Genomic DNA, 18,792 nt, shown 5'->3' on the forward strand with positions numbered 1-18,792 from the left:
TCTCTTGCTTTCTTGTTCTTGTTCTTTTTCTTGCTTCTTGCTCCTGAAGATGTAAGCAATAAAGCTCTTGCGCTCTTGCCCTCGCTCTTGCTCTCTTACTCTCTGGCTCCTGAAGATGTAAGCAATAAAGCTTTGCCGCAGAAGATTCCGGTTTGCTGCGTTCTTCCTGGCCGGTTGAGAATGCGGGTAAGAGTTGGTGCTGAGACCCAGGACGGGACGAGAAAACCCGGAACGAGAAAACCCGGGACGGAAACTACCATCACACCGGCGCAAGGAAGATTCCTCATTCCGGAACCAGAACTGCGGGTTATGGTAATGAAGTGTTCCCGTAAAACAGACTGTTGAGAAGGATCCAGCCTGGATTCAGAACTCCTCAGCTGGGGAACGGAGGTAATGAAGTGTTCCCGTAAAACAGACTGTTGAGAAGGATTCAACTGCGTGAATTCAGAACTCTTCAGCTGGGGAACAGGGTACCCGTAAGTATAGCTTTACAAGGTAAGTCTGGCCTTGAACTTTCTAACGAAATTCAAGACAGTCTATCAGAAGTAAAGTGGGAAATAGCTTTACAAGGTATGTTTGGCCTTGAACTTTCTCTAGTGTTAGGAGCCCTTTTGTTCCTTTTCACATGTTATCAAGTGGTTAAGGCAGGGCTGAAAATTCTGGATGAAATTCAGGGCAATCTATCAGAAGTAAAGCGGGGAGAGAGAGTAGGAGCAAAGAGGAAATATGGTACACAAAATAAGTATACAGGCCTTTCCACGGGTCTTGAACCTGAGGAAAAGTTTAGGTCAGGTAAGAATACCTGGGGAGAGATTAGAAGGAAGGAAAAGAAAAAAGATCAATCAGCGGAGGTTTCTAGGAGAAAAAGCCTATACTCATCACTAGGTGAGCTCAAGGAGCCAGTTCTTAATAGTTCTGAATCAGATGAAAAGGCTATTAGGGCCTGGAAGGCGCTCTCCGGAGCAGGTGAAGCCACTGGACAACTAACAAAGATCGTCCAGGGACCTCAGGAGTCCTTCTCAGATTTTGTGGCCAGAATGACAGAGGCAGCAGAGCGTATTTTTGCAGATTTGGAGCAAGCCGCACCTCTGGTAGAACGCAGGAATGCAGAGCGGCCATAGCCCCAAGAAAGAACAAAGGCTTACAAGACTGGCTTAGGGTTTGTTGGGAGCTTGGGGGACCTCTCAACAATGCAGGCTTAGCGGCCGCCATCCTCCAATCCCAAAAATGCTCCATGGGCAGAAATTAATCAATGCATAGATCTTATCCAGGAACAACTAGATGTATTATGACAAATAGCTCAGCTGAAATGTGAACAAAAGTTTCCGGGATTGTGCGTTACTTCCATTCAGTATGAGAAATTTACTAGGGCAGCTAACTTGTCAAAAAGTCTTTCTCAGTATATGTTACAGAATTGGACGGCTGAATTTGAACAGACACTTCGGGAATTGAGACTTGCCATCATTCAGGTCAACTCCACGCGCTTGGACCTGTCCCTGATCAAAGGATTACCCAATTGGATCTCCTCAGCATTTTCCTTCGTTAAAGAATGGGTGGGATTATTTGGAGATACACTCTGCTGTGGATTAGTGTTGCTTCTCTGGTTGGTCTGTAAGCTTAAGGCCCAAACTAGGAGAGACAAGGTGGTTATTGCCCAGGCACTTGCAGCTCTAGAACATGGTGCTTCCCCTGATATATGGTTATCTATGCTTAAGCAATAGGTCGCTGGCCACTCAGCTCTTGCACCCCACGAGGCTAGTCTCATTGCACGGGATAGAGTGAGTGTGCTTCAGCAGCCCGAGAGAGTTGCAGGGCTAAGCACTGCAGTAGAAGGGCTCTGCGGCATATATGAGCCTATTCTAGGGAGACATGTCATTTTTCAAGAAGGTTCAGTGTCCTAGTTCCCTTCCCCCAGGAAAAACGACACGGGAGCAGGTCAGGGTTGCTCTGGGTAAAAGCCTGTGAGCCTAAGAGCTAATCCTGTACATGGCTCCTTTACCTGCACACTGGGGATTTGACCTCTATCTCCACTCTCATTAATATGGGTGACCTATTGCTCTTATTAAAAGAAAAGGGGGAGATGTTGGGAGCCGCCCTACATTTGCCATTATAAGATGGCGCTGACAACTGTGTTCTAAGTGGTAAACATAATCTGCACACATGCAGGGGCAGTTTTCCCGCCATGTATTCTGCCTTTCTCGTGATGACAACTGGGCCGATGGGCTGCAGCCAATCAGGGAGTAATACGTCCTAGGCGGAGGATAATTCTCCTTAAAAGGGACGGGGTTTTGCCATTCTTTTTCTCTCTCTTGCTCTTGTTCTTTCTCTTGCTTTCTTGTTCTTGTTCTTTTTCTTGCTTCTTGCTCCTGAAGATGTAAGCAATAAAGCTCTTGCGCTCTTGCCCTCGCTCTTGCTCTCTTACTCTCTGGCTCCTGAAGATGTAAGCAATAAAGCTTTGCCGCAGAAGATTCCGGTTTGCTGCGTTCTTCCTGGCCAGTCGCGAACGCGTGTAAGACACTTTCACCAATGGACAGATCATGGAAACAGAAACTAAACAGGGACACAGTGAAACTAAAAGAAGTGATGAAACAAATGGACTTAACAGATATCTACAGAACATTTTATCCTAAAACAAAAGGATATACCTTCTTCTCAGCACCTCATGGTACCTTGTCCAAAATTGACCACATAATTGGTCACAAAACAAGCCTCAACAGATACAAAAATATTGAAATTGTCCCATGTATCCTATCAGATCACCATGGACTAAGGCTGATCTTCAATAACAAAATAAATAATAGAAAGCCAACATTCACGTGGAAACTGAACAACACTCTTCTCAATGATACCTTGGTCAAGGAATGAATAAAGAAAGAAATTAAGGACTTTTTAGACTTCAATAAAAATGAAGCCACAACATACCCAAACTTGTGGGAAAGCATTTCTAAAAGGAAAACTCATACCTCTGAGTGCCTCCAAAAAGAAACTAGAGAGAGCACATAATAGCAGCTTGACAACACACCTAAAAGCTCTAGAACAAAAGGAAGCAAATTCACCCAAGAGGAGTAGACGGCAGGAAATAATCAAACTCAGGGGCGAAATCAACCAAGTGGAAACAAGAAGAACTATTCAAAGAATCAACCAAAAAAGGAGCTGGTTCTTAGAGAAAATCAACAAGATAGACAAACCCTTAGCCAGACTCACTAGAGGGCACAGGGAAAGCATTCTAATTAACAAAATCAGAACTGAAAAGGGAGACATAACAACAGATCCTGAAGAAATCCAAAACACCATCAGATCCTTCTACAAAAGGCTATACTCAACAAAACTGGAAAACCTGGATGAAATGGACAAGTTTCTAGACAGATACCAGGTACCAAAGTTGAATCAAGATCAGGTTAATGATCTAAACAGCCCGATATCCCCCAAAGAAATAGAAGCAGTCATTAATAGTATCCCAACCAAAAAAAGCACAGGACCAGATGGGTTTAGTGCAGAGTTCTCTCAGACCTTCAAAGAAGATCTAATTCCAGTTCTTCACAAACTATTACACAAAATAGAAACAGAAGGTACTCTACCAAACTCATTCTATGAAGCCACAATTACTCTGATACCTAAACCACAAAAAGACCCAACAAAGATAGAGAACTTCAGACCAATTTCTCTTATGAATATTGATGCAAAAATCCTCAATAAAGTTCTTGCTAACCGAATCCAAGAACACATCAAAACAATCATCCATCCTGACCAAGTAGGTTTCATCCCAGGGATACAGGGATGGTTCAATATACAGAAATCCATCAATGTAATCTAGTATATAAACAAACTCAAAGACAAAAACCACATGATCATCTCGTTAGATGCTGAGAAAGCATTTGACAAAAACCAACACCCATTCATGATAAAAGTCTTGGAAAGATCAGGAATTCAAGGCCCATACCTAAACATGATAAAAGCAATCTACAGCAAACCATAGCCAACATCAAAGTAAATGGTGAGAAGCTGGAAGCAATCCCACTAAAATCAGGGACTAGACAAGGCTGTCCACTCTCTCCCTACCTATTCAACATTGTACTTGAAGTCCTAGCCAGAGCAATTAGACAACAAAAGGAGATCAAGGGGATACGAATTGGAAAGGAAGGAGTCAAAATATCACTTTTTGCAGATGATATGATAGTATATATAAGTGACCCTAAAAATTCCACCAGAGAAGTCCTAAGCCTGATAAACAGCTTTAATGAAGTGGATGGATATAAAATCAACTCAAGCAAGTCAATGGCATTTCTGTACACAAAGGATAAACAAGCTGAAAAAGAAATTAGGGAAACAACACCCTTCTCAATAGTCACAAATATTATAAAATACCTTGGGGTGACTCTAACTAAGGAAGTGAAAGATCTGGATGATAAGAACTTCATGTCTCTGAAGAAAGAAATTAAAGAAGATCTCAGAAGATGGATAGATCTCCCATGCTCATGGATTGGCAGGATCAATATAGTAAAGATGGCTATCTTGCCAAAAGCAATCTGCAGATTCAATGTAATCCCCATCAAAATTCCATCTCAATTCTTCAATGAATTAGAAAGGGCAATCGGCAGATTCATCTGGAATAACAAAAAACCTAGGATAGCAAAAACTCTTCTCAAGGATAAAAGAACCTCTGGTGGAATCACCATGCCCGACCTAAAGCTGTACTACAGAGCAATTGTAATAAAAACTGCATGGTACTGGCATAGAGACAGACAAGTAGACCAATGGAACAAAATTGAAGACCCAGAGATGAACCCACACACCTATGGTCACTTGATCTTTGACAAAGGAGCTAAAACCATCCAGTGGAAAAAAGACAGCATTTTCAACAAATAGTGCTGGCACAACTGGCTGTTCTCATGTAGAAGATTGTGAATTGATCCATTTCTATCTCCTTGTAGTAAGGTCAAATCTAAGTGGATTAAGGAACTCCACATAAAACCAGAGACACTGACACTTATAGAGGAGAAAGTAGGGAAAAGCCTCAAAGATATGGGTACAGGGGGGAAATTCCTGAATAGAACAGCAATGGCTTGTGCTGTAAGATCGAGAATCGATAAATGGGACCTCATAAAATTGCAAAGCTTCTGTAAGGCAAAAGACACCGTCAATAAGACAAAAAGACCACCAACAGATTGGGAAAGGATCTTTACCTATCCCAAATCGGATAGGGGACTAATATCCAATATATATATAGAACTCAAGAAGGTAGACTCCATAAAATCAAATAACCCCATTAAAAAAATGGGGCTCAGAACCGAACAAAGAATTCTCACCTGAGGAATACCGAATGGCAGAGAAGCACCTGAAAAAATGTTCAACATCCTTAATCATCAGGGAAATGCAAATCGAAACAACCCTGAAATTCCAACTCACACCAGTCAGAATGGCTAAGATCAAAAATTCAGGTGACAGCAGATGCTGGCGAGGATGTAGAGAAAGAGGAACACTCCTCCATTGTTGGTGGGATTGCAAGCCTGTACAACCACTCTGGAAATCAGTCTGGCGGTTCCTCAGAAAATTGGACATAGTACTACCGGAGGATCCAGCAATACCTCTCCTGGGGATATATCCAGAAGATGCCCCAACTGGTAAGAAGGACACATGCTCCACTATCTTCAGCCTTATTTATAATAGCCAGAAGCTGGAAAGAACCCAGATGCCCCTCAACAGAGGAATGGATACAGAAAATGTGGTACATTTACACAATGGAGTACTACTCAGCTATTAAAAAGAATGAATTTATGAAATTCCTAGGCAAATGGATGGACCTGGAAGGCATCATCCTGAGTAAGGTAACCCAATCACAAAGGAACTCACACAATATGTACTCACTGATAAGTGGATATTAGCCCAGAAACTTAGGATACCCAAGATATAAGATACAATTTGCTAAACGCATGAAACTCAAGAAGAATGAAGACCAAAGTGTGGACACTTTGTCCCTTCTTAGAATTGGGAACAAAACCCATGGAAGGAGTTACAGAGACAAAATTTGGAGCTGTGACGAAAGGATGGACCATCTAGTGATTGCCATATCCAGGGATCCATCCCATAATCAGCTTCCAAACGCTGACACCATTGCATACACTAGCACTTGCTGAAAGGACCCAGATATAGCTGTCTCTTGTGAGACTATGCCAGGGCCTAGCAAACACAGAAGTAGATGCTCACAGTCAGCTATTGAATGGATCACTGGGCCCCCAATGGAGGAGCTAGAGAAAGCACCCAAGGAACTAAAGGGATCTGCAACCCTATAGGTGGAACAACAATATGAACTAACCAGTATGCCAGAGCTCTTGTCTCTAGCTACAAATGTATCAAAAGATGGCCTAGTCGGCCATCACTGGAAAGAGAGGCCCATTGGACTTGCAAACTTTATATGCCCCAGTACAGGGGAACACCAGGGCCAAAAAGGTGGAGTGGGTGGGTAGAGGATTAGGGAGGTGGGTATGGGGGATAGCATTGGAAATGTAAATGAGGAAAATACCTAATTTAAAAAAAAAAAAAAAAAACAAAGAAAGAAAAAGAAAAATCTGTAAAATGCAGCCCTTCCCTTGGCCCCAGAAAGTTATAATAGCTATCCTAATAGGTTTTCTAAGTAGATCTAAAAATATTGACTATCAGAATAGTAGAACTACATGCACAGGATCGACTTCAAAGCAAATAGTGTTACCAATTATGAAGAGCAGTGTGTCATCTTAATAAATAACTCCATAGGTAAAACAGATTTCCCAATATGTATCAAAAAGACATAATATGGGCTGGAGAGACAGCTCAGTGATTAAGAGTATTGGCTTCGAGATGTCCTGAGTTCAATTGCCAACACCCAGATAGTGGTTCACAATCACTCATAACTCCAGTGTTAAGGGACCTGATGTCCTCTTCTGACCACCATGGGCACCTAGCACACACCTGGTACATGGGCACAAATGGTGGCAAAATACCCATACACACGGAACTATAAAATATATTTCGACGAGAACTTTTAAAAATCCTATATGTGGGGTTGGGCAGTGGTGGCGCTCGCCTTTAATCCCAGCACTTGGGAGTCAAAGGCAGGCGGATTTCTGAGTTCGAAGCCAGCCTGGTCTACAAAGAGTGAGTTCCAGGACAGCCAGAGCTACACAGAGAAATCCTGTTACAAAAAAATCCTATATGTGAGCGGATCCAATAACAAAATTGGAAATCCAAAAAGCAAAATCTGGGAAAGCTAGAAACATAAATAGACAAATAACACGGGTAAATTAGAGAATTCAACACTCCTTTAGTAACTGAGAGAGCATGAGACAAAAATTCAGTAAGATACACAAGCTTTGAATAGCACTGTCAAGCAGGCTGAGCCAACAGAACAATGCAGCCCATGCCAAGCAGAATCCTCCCCTGCATACCCACTAGGTCAGACCTAGAAAACACATGCTGACCTAGAAAACAAACACAAAGTCGAATCATTGAAACCATACAGGTTGTGGATTTTCTTTAAACCAACAATGGGGTTAAATTAGAATTTATTTTTTAAAATCCTAAAACATTTGTACATCAAACAACAGATATCTATATTCCATATCAGTCCCACAAAATTAACAAGAAAATGAGAAAATATTTTAAATTCAATCAAAATAGAAGCACCACCCAGATGACCCTGCGTGGGTGGACTGGAGCAGCTTGCAGCTTATATATGTATGTTAGAAAAAAACACAAAGGTCATGAGTGAATGACAGAAGAAAGTATCGACAAACTCTAGTCTGAGTTGTTTATAAATAAAGTTTTATTGAAAGGCAGCAAGCAACACCTATCCAACAAAGACTTTAGGACACTGATCCTAAAGCCTGAATGTATGTGCTACTAGATCCTATAGGGACAAGCTGCCAACACTTGATCTAAGGTACCATTTCAAGAAACCAAACAAAATAAATAAATCAAACCCAAAGTAAGCAGCAAAAACGAAATGATGAAGCTGAACAAGGAGGAAAGTGAAAAATGAATCAATAAAAACGATAGCTATATATTTTGAAGAAATCAACAAAATTGATAAACTTCTAGCCAGATTTGCCAAGGTAATGAAGAGATGGAGTTCAAATTCCCAATGTCAGAAATACAAAAGGGAGCACCCAGAAAATGGGTGACAGGTGATGAGCTATTACAAAATCCTCTATGCTGGTGAAAAAACCCCAAGTGTCTTGAGCCTGATTCACTAACCCCCAACTCTTTGAAAGAGGTCCAAGTGTTTTACTGAGGGCAACGTTCTGCACTCTGCAGAAAGCAAGGCCTTTTAGTAAAAATATAGCTAGAGACCATCCCTAGGAAATAGTTTCTTTAAAAAATTAATTCCATTCAAGCACACATTTATTATCTTACAAGGAACCTTCTAATTCTAGAACTATCCTTCCACTTTTCCAAGTTTAGTACATTGTCTATTTCCTGGAAATACATATTGCAGCCTGTAAGTGGAGTTTAAGTGAGAACACGGTCTTACTATAACTCTAAGAGCAGGGAAATGTTCAGAGAAGAATTTTTTACTCTTGAAGAGTGGTAATGGGGGTGGTAAAGAAGAAAAAAAAATACACGTCTAGGAGAGCAGGCCAGGAAAGTGTCATCAGACAGAACTGTGAGCTGTGAGGAGCTAATACTTTTTAATATATTCTGGCTCTGTTTTAAAACAGCCTGTTTTATAAAAAAAAAAAAATAACCATTCTAATCTGGATTACCACTCTCTCAATTACCATCTTTTGGATAAGCATGCATGTATGAAACATTTTGCAATAGAATTACCATTTCCCAGGTCCTGATGGGCTAGATTTTGTCTTGTCCTATTTTTGACCACACACACATACACACACATACACACACACTCACAAATCTTTCTTTAAATCAGTCATGAAGTTGTTCAAAACTTTTAATCAGCACACAGAGATGTGGCACCTATCACTGTCCTTGTGCCTTGCCATGAAATTAAGATGACGAAACAGACTTGGGAGGGGGCTGCAGTTCACCTTCAAATTTTGAGCATTCCAATGGTATTTCTATGTGAAAAGTTTAATGAAAAACTAGATTGCTCTAATTTGGGACGTATAAGTCATTGCAAATTTAAATTGTTTTAAAAAATAATAAGCAAGCTCTTGAGTCATACTGAATGATTCAGCCATGAATTCTTGAGAGGATTAATTTAAAACAGCTCCAAAGACACAGTCATGCCTACTCTCAGAAAAACAGAAGAGAATAACAGAAAAGGTAAGTGATTTTAGAGGCGGGGGATGGGGGTGGGGGGAGTGAAGAATCAGAACAAGTAGAACCTTGCTAGCCAATCAGAGCAGGGATGCACAAGAGGGGAGGTGGCCTGTGGACTTGGGTGGAAGCAGTCCTCAGAACACATTTCACATTCTCACCATCTCCTTCTCCCTTTTCCTTCTTACTGAATTCCTAAAGGCAAGTAGATGTTTGTATTGTTCACGTTCTAGGGACCAGGAAGCCCTCACGTTTTGAGATCCAACTCTCAAAAAACCAAGAAATATATAGAAGTCAGAGTCATAGTTTTGTCTTCTCCTTCAGAAACAAATCCAGAAAAAGTTACTGTGGCCTCAGCACAGAGAAGGAACTCTGCATTCCTTCCCAGAGACCCAGTGCCTGTGCCTTACTTCACATCATTGTCACCTGTGTTCCTCACAGTTTGCCTGAGAGCTGTACTAATGTGGAAAGGAACCCTGGGGGCCTAGATCTGCCTCTTCCATAGTGCCTACTTGTCAAACAATTGGTGGCCTTGAAACGATATAGTGTCCAGATCTAGAATTCTGGGTTATCCGTGCCCTACATGGCTCCCTCATTGATTCATTGACTGTTGAATTAGTAGGGATTTAGGAAGGTAGAGTATATTGGAGTTATGCCATGCAGTTATGGGCTACATAGCAGGTTACAAAAAGTTATTTTCCTTTGTTCTGACACAACCATCCCCCTTTTCTAGGTCTTCCTTTTATTTTATTTTTTTTTCAATTTTTTTATTAGATATTTTCTTTTTTTACATTTCAAATGCTATCCTGAAAGTACCCTATACTCTCCCCACACCCTGCTCCCCTACCCACCCACTCCCACTTCTTGGCCCTGGCATTCCCCTGTGCTGGAGCATATAAAGTTTGCAAGACCAAGGGGCCTCTCTTCCCAACGATGGCTGACTAGGCCATCTTCTGCAACATATGCAGCTAGAGACACGAGCTCTGTGGGTACTGGTTAGTTCATATTGTTGTTCCACCTATAGGGTTGCAGACCCCTTCAGCTCCTTGGGTACTTTCTCTGGCTCCTCCATTGGGGGCCCTTGTGTTCCATCCAATAGATGACTGTGAGTATCCACTTCTGTGTTTGCCAGGCACTGGCATAGCCTCACAGGAGACAGCTATATCAGGGTCCTTTCAGCAAAATCTTGCTGGCATGTGCAATAGTGTCTGTGTTTGGTGGCTGATTATGGGATGGATCTCCGGGTGGGGCAGTGTCTGTATGGCCCATCCTTTCATCTTAGCTCCAAACTTAACTCCTTCCATGGGTATTTTGTTCCCTATTCTAATAGGTCTTCCCTTTTAACCAAGGAAAGGCATTTGAACCAAGATGATATTTAGGTTTTCCTAATGTAACATATAATATATATATATATATATATATATACTATATTATATATAGTGTACTATATTACATACTATATAATAAAAAGTGTTGCTTTTATATTACTTATGAACGTATCACATTATCTTTTTATTTTATGTATATGAGTACACTGTAGCTGTACAGATGGTTGTGAGCCTTCATGTGGTTGTTAGGAATTGAATTTTAGGACTTCTGCTCACTCTGTCGGCCCAAACATTTATTTATTATTATACATAAGTACACTGTAACTATCTTCAGATGCTCCAGAAAAAGGACACCAGATCTCATTACCGGTGGTTGTGAGCCACCAGATGGTCACTGGGATTTGAACTTGGGACCTTCAGAAGAGCAGTCAGTGCTCTTGCCCGCTGAGCCATCTCACCAGCCCTCACATTATCTTAAAATAAAAAATAAATCCTTAAGTTTGGTAACTGGAAGAAAATAAATCTTAATATAGAGCAAGCCAAAGCACCAAAAGATCCTGAAGCAACCTCCAAGATGGCGCAATAAGGTGCGGCACGTCATGCCCTTTGTTCTTAGAAATTTTGCTTTGTTGCTTTAGTTTATCATCGATACTTGAAAATTCACTTCATCACTTGTTAAAAATAAGTTATTTCCGTATGAGAGAGTTTATCTAGAGCCTAAGAATCCGTGAACACAGCATGCTTACATGAAGGTGGGGCCAGCCAGCTGGTAACAGCAGTCATAGGTGGAGGCTAAGCCAGAGTAACAGTGAAATCGCCTCTGGCGGCTATTTTTACATTCTGGCTCCTTTCCCAAAAGCCTTGCAATAATTCTTTTAAATTGTGGCCCCAAACCACAAATTGTGTTAGACAGAGCAGGTCCTAAGGGGCTTGACTACCTCCCTAATCATGACCTTGTCTCATTCCCCAACCCCTAACTTTCTGATTTGCAACAAGCAACTGATTTGCAGTAAGTTAGACAAGAACTACTGAGAAAAATCAGTCAGTTGGGTGTTTACTACCTGGAAGAATTCCCCCTAAAATAGAGAAAACACAAAATATTACTCAAAAGGAAAAAAACCCTCAAATGGCATTGATAAATAACAATCACTTTCAAAAGACTACAGATTTGAGTGAAAACAACTGTTTCGATTCAACAGTCACTTCCAGGGTTCCTAGAGAATTATATTTTTCTCCTCTGCCTAGGTTCTTACGTTGAGATATTCAAAATCAGATTCAAAAAGGCTAGAACTGCTTCTGGCCACACAGGAGCAGGGGAACTTCTTGTTCAAAGAGCTCACAGTGACCTATCCTGAGATGCAACCTGGGACAGAGGCAGAGCCAGAACAAAAGTTCTAAGAGACCTGACACAGAAATAGGTCTGTTCTGTTCTTTCAATAAAAAGAGCCAGGAACATGTGCAGCAAGAATTCATATTATCACAGTATTTCTTTCTTGTGAGCTGCAAGCTAAAGACAGAGAGTTCCCATCTAACTGAAATTTACACACACACATAATATTTTGTTTGTTTATTTTCAAGACAGGGTTTCTCCATGTAGCCCTGGCTGTTCTGGAACTCACTCTGTAGACTGGGCTGGCCTTGAACTCATAGATCTGCCTGCCTCTGCATCCCAAGTGCTGGGATTAAAGGTGTGTGCAACCACTGGTCATCACAGAAACTGATTTTTAATCTATGTATGTCTGGTGCTATATCAGTGACACATGAAGACTAAAAATTTATTCATTATTTACATGAAACTCAGTTTAACTGAGTCTGTGCTTCATTTACTAAATTTGAGAGCCTGGCATATCTTTCAAAATTATCTGCAAATGGACTTGGCTCAGAGTTTTTGTTTGTTTGGTTTTTGTTTGTTTGGTTTTTGTTTTTTGTTGTTTTTTTTTTACCATTAGCCCAGACATGTCCTTCAGACCCCTAAAACCAATTTATTTCTTAAGATGTACACTTTAATGTCTAGTGGGCATTGAAAATTCAACTGAATAATCACCTCCATTAATCCATAGCTCAGCTCCTGCTATCTGCAGATGCCCCTTTCTCTCCCTAGACTAGATCCCTCCATAATCTCTCCTGCCCCTGACAGGTCCATTGCTTGAGTTAAAGATTGTCCTTCTTAATTACAATGTTCTGCCACTTCAAATAACTTTCTGTAATTTTCTTTTTGCATAACGTACATGAATCAGGAGAGCTCATGATTTTGCATCCCTGTAAGTCTGAGACCAGGCAAAAGCCTTGGGCAGTTCAGATGATGAAGAAATAAGCCCCAAGGGTGCCCACACATTTCTCCTCTGCCAGAGATCTCTCTTCCTTGGAACCAGAGTGGTTCTTGCCACATTTGTGCCCATCAACCAATAAATGCCTGTGCCTAAAGAAGGGCAAAGGTGGCAACAGCTTCTGCATTTGTAAGCTCGGCCCAGGTTTTCCCTTCCAGAAGCTCCTCTGAGAACCTCTGTGAACTGATAACTCCTGCTTGTGGGGGAAACATCTCACCGCCTGATACCCTCAGCCCCATAGCAGTTATTAAAGGAAACACTTAGCTCTGTACTTCTAGAGAGACACCTCTTTACTGACCGAAGGACAAAGGAGTGGGGTGACATCAAAAGAGAATGCACAAGATGTAACCCTGCAAGGTCCCGGTGCAGCTCAGAGAAGAGGATCCTGGGATATTCCTGCCTGTTCTTTCTTTGTTTGGTATGAACAAGGAGTGTTGTCAACGCTATGAGACTTCATCCTATCAAACAGCGAGGTGTCTAAGAGCCACATAACAAGAGGAGCTCTTTTAAATAATGTGTGTAGATCAGTGAGTAGGGTTTCTAAGATTCTGCCAGCTCTATGACTCTGGAATCAACTCTTCTGTGACTTCATGTCACCTCAAAGGTAACAAAGATGCTGGAGAGGATCAGCCAAAGCAAAAATGGCCAACTACTTTATCATGGTTTCAGATATTCAGGGCCACTTTGAAAGCTGGTGTTTTCTGTAACACAGTCTCACTATGTCTTCCTGTCCAGAACAACTTCCCATATACCGTGCCAACCATGTCAAGTGCACATGTATAAATGCTCAGTAGGGTTAATGACATAATTTTCAAAAATAGGGTAGAAAGCATTTGAGAACAAAAATTAAATGTTGGGGAGGAAACTACCTAGAATTCTGTTATCAAAACAGCAAAGAGGGCCTGAAGCCACAGTTCAGTGGCTAAAACACAGGGTACTCTTATAGAAAACACAGGTTCATTGCCAGGACCCACCTGGTAGCTCACAACCATCTGTAACTCAAATTCCACAGGATCCAACACCTTCTTCTGACCTCCTCAGGCACCAGGCAAGCACATGGCACGCACACACACACACACACACACACAGAGAGAGAGAGAGAGAGAGAGAGAGAGAGAGAGAGAGAGAGATGTTCATATATATAAAATAAACAAAGCTAAAAAGGTCATCAAAGAATTATATAAAACCTGGGACAAATAACGTAAATATCAACACGTGTTGCTATGTGAGGCACAAATAGGCTACAAGTTCCAAGAAAATCTGAAAGTAATTGTATTGGAAAGAAAAATTGGCCACAAAAGTTTAATTTTAATAAGGTTGCCACTATTGTGACATGTTAACTTCCATATTATGCATTTTTCTATTATCTCAGTTTTTAGGAAAACAATCAGATTTAAGTGGAATATATATCATAATGCATATATATTGGATTTTAGTGTCAAAAGTTTCTGTGCCTTGTCAAAAACATGTGGAACATACTTTATTATGTTGTTGTGCCTTAGTTTCTGTTATAAGACAAAATGCATCTCTCAAACATACATTAAAAAGTATAATTATTTCTTTCTATTCACCCAAATTAAAAAAAAAAGGTAACTTGGTTAACCTAGACAGACAAGTAGCCAATGCAAACTGTGAAACCTGGAAGCTGCTTTGGGGGTTTTGTAGTTTGGGGTGGTAAATTCTTTTCGGTTGTCAAGAACATACATTCAGCACCCCAAGTTAGCAAAATGCTTGCCCATGTTCTATGAGGACGTTGGCACAGTCGATTTCATTCCCACCGATGAATTTTGTAAGCTCCGACACCCCGCCCCCCAACCATCATCCTCCTGGCTGCAGTAGAGTGATTGCTTTCCTAAAGATGGCTAAAATGTTTTCATCCTCCAATTTTATCACTTAATTCTCTCCAATTATCGCTTTTTAACTTGAATATTGTTCTTGGTAATTCTCTCAGGCCATCTGAAATCTGTACATGACAGCAATCATACGACTCAAAACAATCTCTTGCACATGTCGCCACGAGGAAACTACCCACCCTGAGTATAGCTATTAATGTCAAACAGATTGTCATCTGCAAAAAAAAAAAAAAAAAAAAAAAGCATCAAAATCAGCTTCGGACAAAGTACTGCTTTATGGAAAAACACCAGGTTGTTTTGGGATTTTGGGGGTTTTTTTTTGTTTTGTTTTGTTTTTTTAATGTACAAATGTCTTTAATGTCTGGTTGAAATTTTTAAAGAATGAATTAGGTTGGAACCTGTCCCTGTTCTCTGAAATCCAGGGCAATGTACAGAGTATAGTTCCAGAGCAGACTTTTTTTTTTTAAGCAAAGATACATTTGCCTCAGTTTCTAGTAAACATCGTAAAAGAAACGTTTGGATTCTAGCTCGGGTCGAGGACTCTATTTAGCCTATCGCAACACAGACCTGTTATAAACGCTGGGACGCTTGCCATACCCCCACTTCCGGAAACTGAATTTAAAAAAAAAAAATCATACCTCGAAAGCAACATGCATTGTGAGCTACGCGTACGTAAGCCCCTTTCCTGCCTCCCGAGATTGACACCAATGGCCTTTGGAATATACTTCACCTCCGAAAACTCAGACTAAGTTGCCAACTCCTCCCCCACCATGCTCCCACCCTTGGTGCGTCTCTCTCGGGCTCCACACAGTGCCACCCCCAGAGCGCACCTGCACCCCTCCAAGTCTCTGCAGTGTGAAGTAGTGGCTCCCAGATCCCAGCCAAGCAAGCACCTACAAATGCTCCCCTACTCCCTCTGCTGCAAACTGTCCTCAAATTAATCACCCACCTCAGTCCCACTCTCCAAGCCCCACGTCCCTGTCTCCTTTCCTCCCTTGATGATTTCGTCCCCCAAACACCTGTACACCCACGGCTGCCAGACATCAGGTGCCCACGCTGCGCCCTGCCCTACGCGCTCTCAGCCCACTGATGTTTCCCCATTAGGCTTCCCGGACGGCCACCTGGCCCAGAGTACCTTCCGTCACCTCTGATCACCCGCAGACCGCCCCCACTGCCACCCCCACTAGCTTGGGAAAGAGACACCCACTATACCTGCCGCAAGGTCGGCGGCCAGGGCCACCAGCAGGAGGGCCAGGCTCAGTGCGGAGCCGCGCGCTGGGGTCATGGCCACCCGGCGGCGGTGCAAGGCTTCGGGGTCCCAGAGCGCAGCCCGCAGCGCGGGCCGCTTTGAAGTTCCCGGGGCGCGGGAGGGGAGCGCAGCCGCGACACCCTTCGGAAGTGCGCGGTTGGCTCTAGTGACAGCGGGCGCTCCCCTCCGCCGCCTCCCCCATCCCACGCCCCCCGCGGCTGGCGGCGCGCCGCTCCTGCCACTGGCCCCGCGGGCTGCCTCGAGGGACCGGGCCCGCCCCTGCCGCGCCTCCACGGGTACGGCTGCCAGCCACCCTCCCGAGGGCGGGGCAGGAGACCGAGGGCGGAGGGGTGGCGGGGAGGTGACACCTCTTGTGGGCGAAGAGAAGCGGGCCGCGCCAGGTCCCCGAGATTAGCTTTTCCTTGTGGGGGTGGGAGTGGGGGAGTGGGTGAAGGAGAGCAAAGCCCAGCTGAGACTTTAAAGACACGTAGGACGGCAGCAGCTGCTTTCTCTACAGTCTCCTACAGAAGATCCACCTTTCTAGATCTCTCCACATTCATTTATTCGTCCCCTAAATGTAACTAGCCTGAGCCATGACAACACCACAGGCTGTTCCTCCAGACCTGCCCCACCCTGACAACCCCAGCTCTTGGGTCTGTGAAAGTGCTCTCTCTCTCTGTGACTCCCTGAAAAGGACCCCAAGCACCATTGCCTTCAGACCACACAGCTCTGTTTTACCAAACAAACTCCATTCATTCCTGTCCTCATCTCAAGACTTCATGTGCCCTATAAAAACGATGCACAAAGCTGAGACAACTGTGCCAGGTGGCATAGCCATCTATAATGAGGAATGGAAGTAAAGGACCAGACACAGACACAGACACGTAGAAGGTATCTCTGCAGTTACAGAGTTAGCAACTGGAGGAGGGAGGTAGTTAAAGAAAAGAAAAAGGAGAATTGCTCACCATCACCACCACCACCACCACCACCACCACCAAACTTGCATCCTCCTGCAAAAGCTTACTAACAAATGGCTGCTTCCCATCCAGATCCGGGCCCCAAGATATAAAAGTAGCCATCACCAATTAAATAGAAACAAATATAAACTCCATTTACTCATGCAGCCTGAAAGGGAAAGTGAATGGGATTGTTTTCATTTGAATGACACACAAAACCAAGACTACAAAGCCTGTGCTATCACTGGTGGTAGAAGGCTCCTCCGAAGCGCTTGAGTCACATCAATTAATTTCTTTAGAGTAAGAGATACCTCTTCACCTATCTCAGCACTAAACGGCAAACGTTCTTTCTGAAGCTTGAGAAAACTCTGTAAAGATGCCTTCGCTGTCAAAGGATGATGGCTCTGTTGGAGGCGGGATGCGTGATGGACTTTGAAGCACGAGAGTGGCAGTCCTGGGGGACTTTTGTACCACCAAGGAGGATGAATCAAAACATCCCAGAGTATAAAAAGACTTCATGCTCATTTCATCCTGGATCCAAACCCCCCCCAAAAAAAAAAAAATGGAGATGTGGTACACATCTGAGCCCTTCCAGACACCCACAACTAGACACTTAAAAAAAATTAAGCAAGAAAAGCCCAGTATACTGTGGCGTTGCCCTGGCCCACAGCTGGGTTCTACTTTAGTACTGAACAGGCCAAAAAGTGACAGTGTGAATATGTGGCAAAAGCACTCAGCAGACACCAGGTGTTTAAAATTAAATACTTGTCTTTAATACAGAAAACTGTGTCCTCTGCAAGTTGAGATGCTCTTATTTTCTAAGAAAGAAAGGTTTTTAGGCCAAGAAGTCAGATGTTGAATAACTTTTAACACCCCAAACGAACGCTGTAGTTTTCTCAGTCTGATGGTGCACTGTCAATATGGTCTCTACAAACAGCAGGTGGGTATCCAGTGCTTGCAAAGTGTCCATCGCAAATCGATATGGGCTGTACTTACAAAATCCATACGATGTTGCAAAGACTCTGTGCAAAAGTAGAAATGTAAGATACATTACAAATGAACAAAATTTGCCTTGTTTTAAAAGTCAACACTGTAACGTTTTGGCAATTGGAATAAATAAGTCAGAATGTATGTGATAGGGGTCTCATGAGACTATAAGAGACGCAAACAAATGGTCCTGTCTCCAAGAGACATCATACCCATCAGAAAATGTACTTTTTTGTACAGAACATGTACTTTAAAAATGTTTTCTCATATACATTTATTTATTTGTGGTGGGCTCTGTGTGTGTGTGTGCACATATGTGTGTGTGGGGGGGGGGGGGCATTTAGGCTTTCTGCCAGACTTTGCAGGGTAAATGCTGAGCCACCTCACCAGCCTCAAGACTCTTCCTTTTGATGGGGTACTAGTGTAAAATAGAAAACCTATTCTACTATGAGTCACATACAATTGTGCACAGCACATAATACTTGATAACAATAAATAATTGTTTGGTTTACATATGTACTACACTATATTTTTTATTTTCAAAGTGCACCCCATCCATTTAGACATATTTATATCCACCTGTAAGGTAGCTGCCCCTGGCAGGATCTTCAAGAGGGTTCCAGAAGAAGGCAGTGGCACAGTAGAAGGTGGCAATCCCACGCATGTATTGACCATGGAGACCTTTCCTTGGGGACTGACCATTTAAAGACAGGGTTTACCAATGATAACGAGAACCTTGACCTTATGTAGGCTCTGAATCTTAGTTTTAAAGGCAAAAGAGGTTTAAGAAGTAAAAGTGGGTCAATACGATGATTCTGCAGATAAAGGCACTTGCTG

General features: G+C 42.5%; 1 protein-coding gene across 4 annotated transcripts in view; it reads right to left on the reverse strand.

Moving 5' to 3' along the window:
• The window catches only part of Acvr1c (activin A receptor, type IC), a 90,444-nt gene extending 74,180 nt beyond the window's left edge, over positions 1-16,264 (reverse strand). Inside the window, exon 1 of one of the 4 annotated variants that reach the window (XR_374097.4) lies at positions 15,976-16,262. Coding sequence is in view for 2 of the 4 variants with exons in the window: in XM_006498086.4 (XP_006498149.1) it covers positions 15,976-16,048 (73 nt within the window). In the remaining 2 variants the exon portion in view is untranslated. Of the gene's footprint in view, positions 1-15,975 lie in introns of all 4 variants that reach the window. The other 3 variants (XM_006498086.4, NM_001111030.1, XM_011239108.2) reach the window with 3 other exon arrangements.
• Positions 16,265-18,792: the final 2,528 nt, after the last annotated feature.

The sequence above is a fragment of the Mus musculus genome, chromosome 2 (assembly GCF_000001635.26).
Source record: "Mus musculus strain C57BL/6J chromosome 2, GRCm38.p6 C57BL/6J".
Lineage (NCBI taxonomy): Eukaryota > Metazoa > Chordata > Mammalia > Rodentia > Muridae > Mus > Mus musculus.